At 42.3% G+C, this 918-nt stretch overlaps 1 gene segment (V, D, J or C); it reads left to right on the forward strand.

The window, feature by feature from the left end:
- The first annotated feature begins 666 nt into the window (after positions 1-666).
- The window catches only part of LOC103582529, a 1,461-nt gene continuing 1,209 nt past the window's right edge, over positions 667-918 (forward strand). Inside the window, 2 exon segments of the V gene segment in view lie at positions 667-721; positions 842-907. Coding sequence covers positions 667-721; positions 842-907 — 121 coding nt within the window.

Consider the following 918-nt stretch of genomic DNA (forward strand, 5'->3'; position numbering starts at 1 on the left):
CATCACTAATTATTTTGGTACTCTAAATTCCCCAGATTTTACCAATGGGTGTCCCATTCCAATTGGCTTCTATTTCCTTTTGCCATGACCCCATCATTCTTCCAGCATTTCCTTAGTTTTAAGATGGTCCAGGCTTATCTTGTATTTTCTCTGTTCTAGACCCAGGAATAGACATTTCCCCAAAGATTACTAGTTCCTTTGAGTGGAGAATGGTATTTAGAAACCAAGATCTGGGAACTATGCACACTATTTTGGACTGCGGTGTCATTTCTTCTAGACTAGGGAAAGTTATCCATTTTATATATATCTATTCAAACACATAGACACATATTTATGACTATATCTACAAAAAAAAAACACGTATTTACATTGATATCTCTAATTCTATTCCAAAATCACAGGATTTATTAAAATAGACTTCCTTTATTTCTTGTAACTCCTTTCTCTAAGAGTGAAAATCTTGGATTTAATTACCATGAAAATCTCTGCTGCCCTGGTCTGACTTGGGACACCTGGGGTCACTGCACCTGTGCTGAGTTGTTGAGATGAGCCAGCCTTGACCCAGCCCCTGTGATAACTGTTCCTAGAGCACAGCTCACTGCTCTGAAGGCCTATTCATAGGCTGGGTACACCCTGTGCAGGATTCAGTCCCACTCAGGACACAGCATGTACATGAGGGTCCCTGCTCAGCTCCTGGAGCTCCTGCTGCTCTGGCTCCCAGGTAAGGAGGGACAACACTAGGAATTTACTCAGCCAGTGTGGTCAGTACTGCCTGGCTCTTCAGAGAAGTCCTCTGATAACATGATTATGTGAATACTTGTTTTTATGTTTCCAATCTCAGGTGCCATATGTGATGTCCAGATGACCCAGTCTCCATCCTCCCTGTCTGCATCTCTAGGAAGACAGAGTCAACATCAC

Source organism: Galeopterus variegatus, unplaced genomic scaffold (assembly GCF_000696425.1).
Source record: "Galeopterus variegatus unplaced genomic scaffold, G_variegatus-3.0.2 Scaffold16624, whole genome shotgun sequence".
Taxonomy (NCBI): domain Eukaryota; kingdom Metazoa; phylum Chordata; class Mammalia; order Dermoptera; family Cynocephalidae; genus Galeopterus; species Galeopterus variegatus.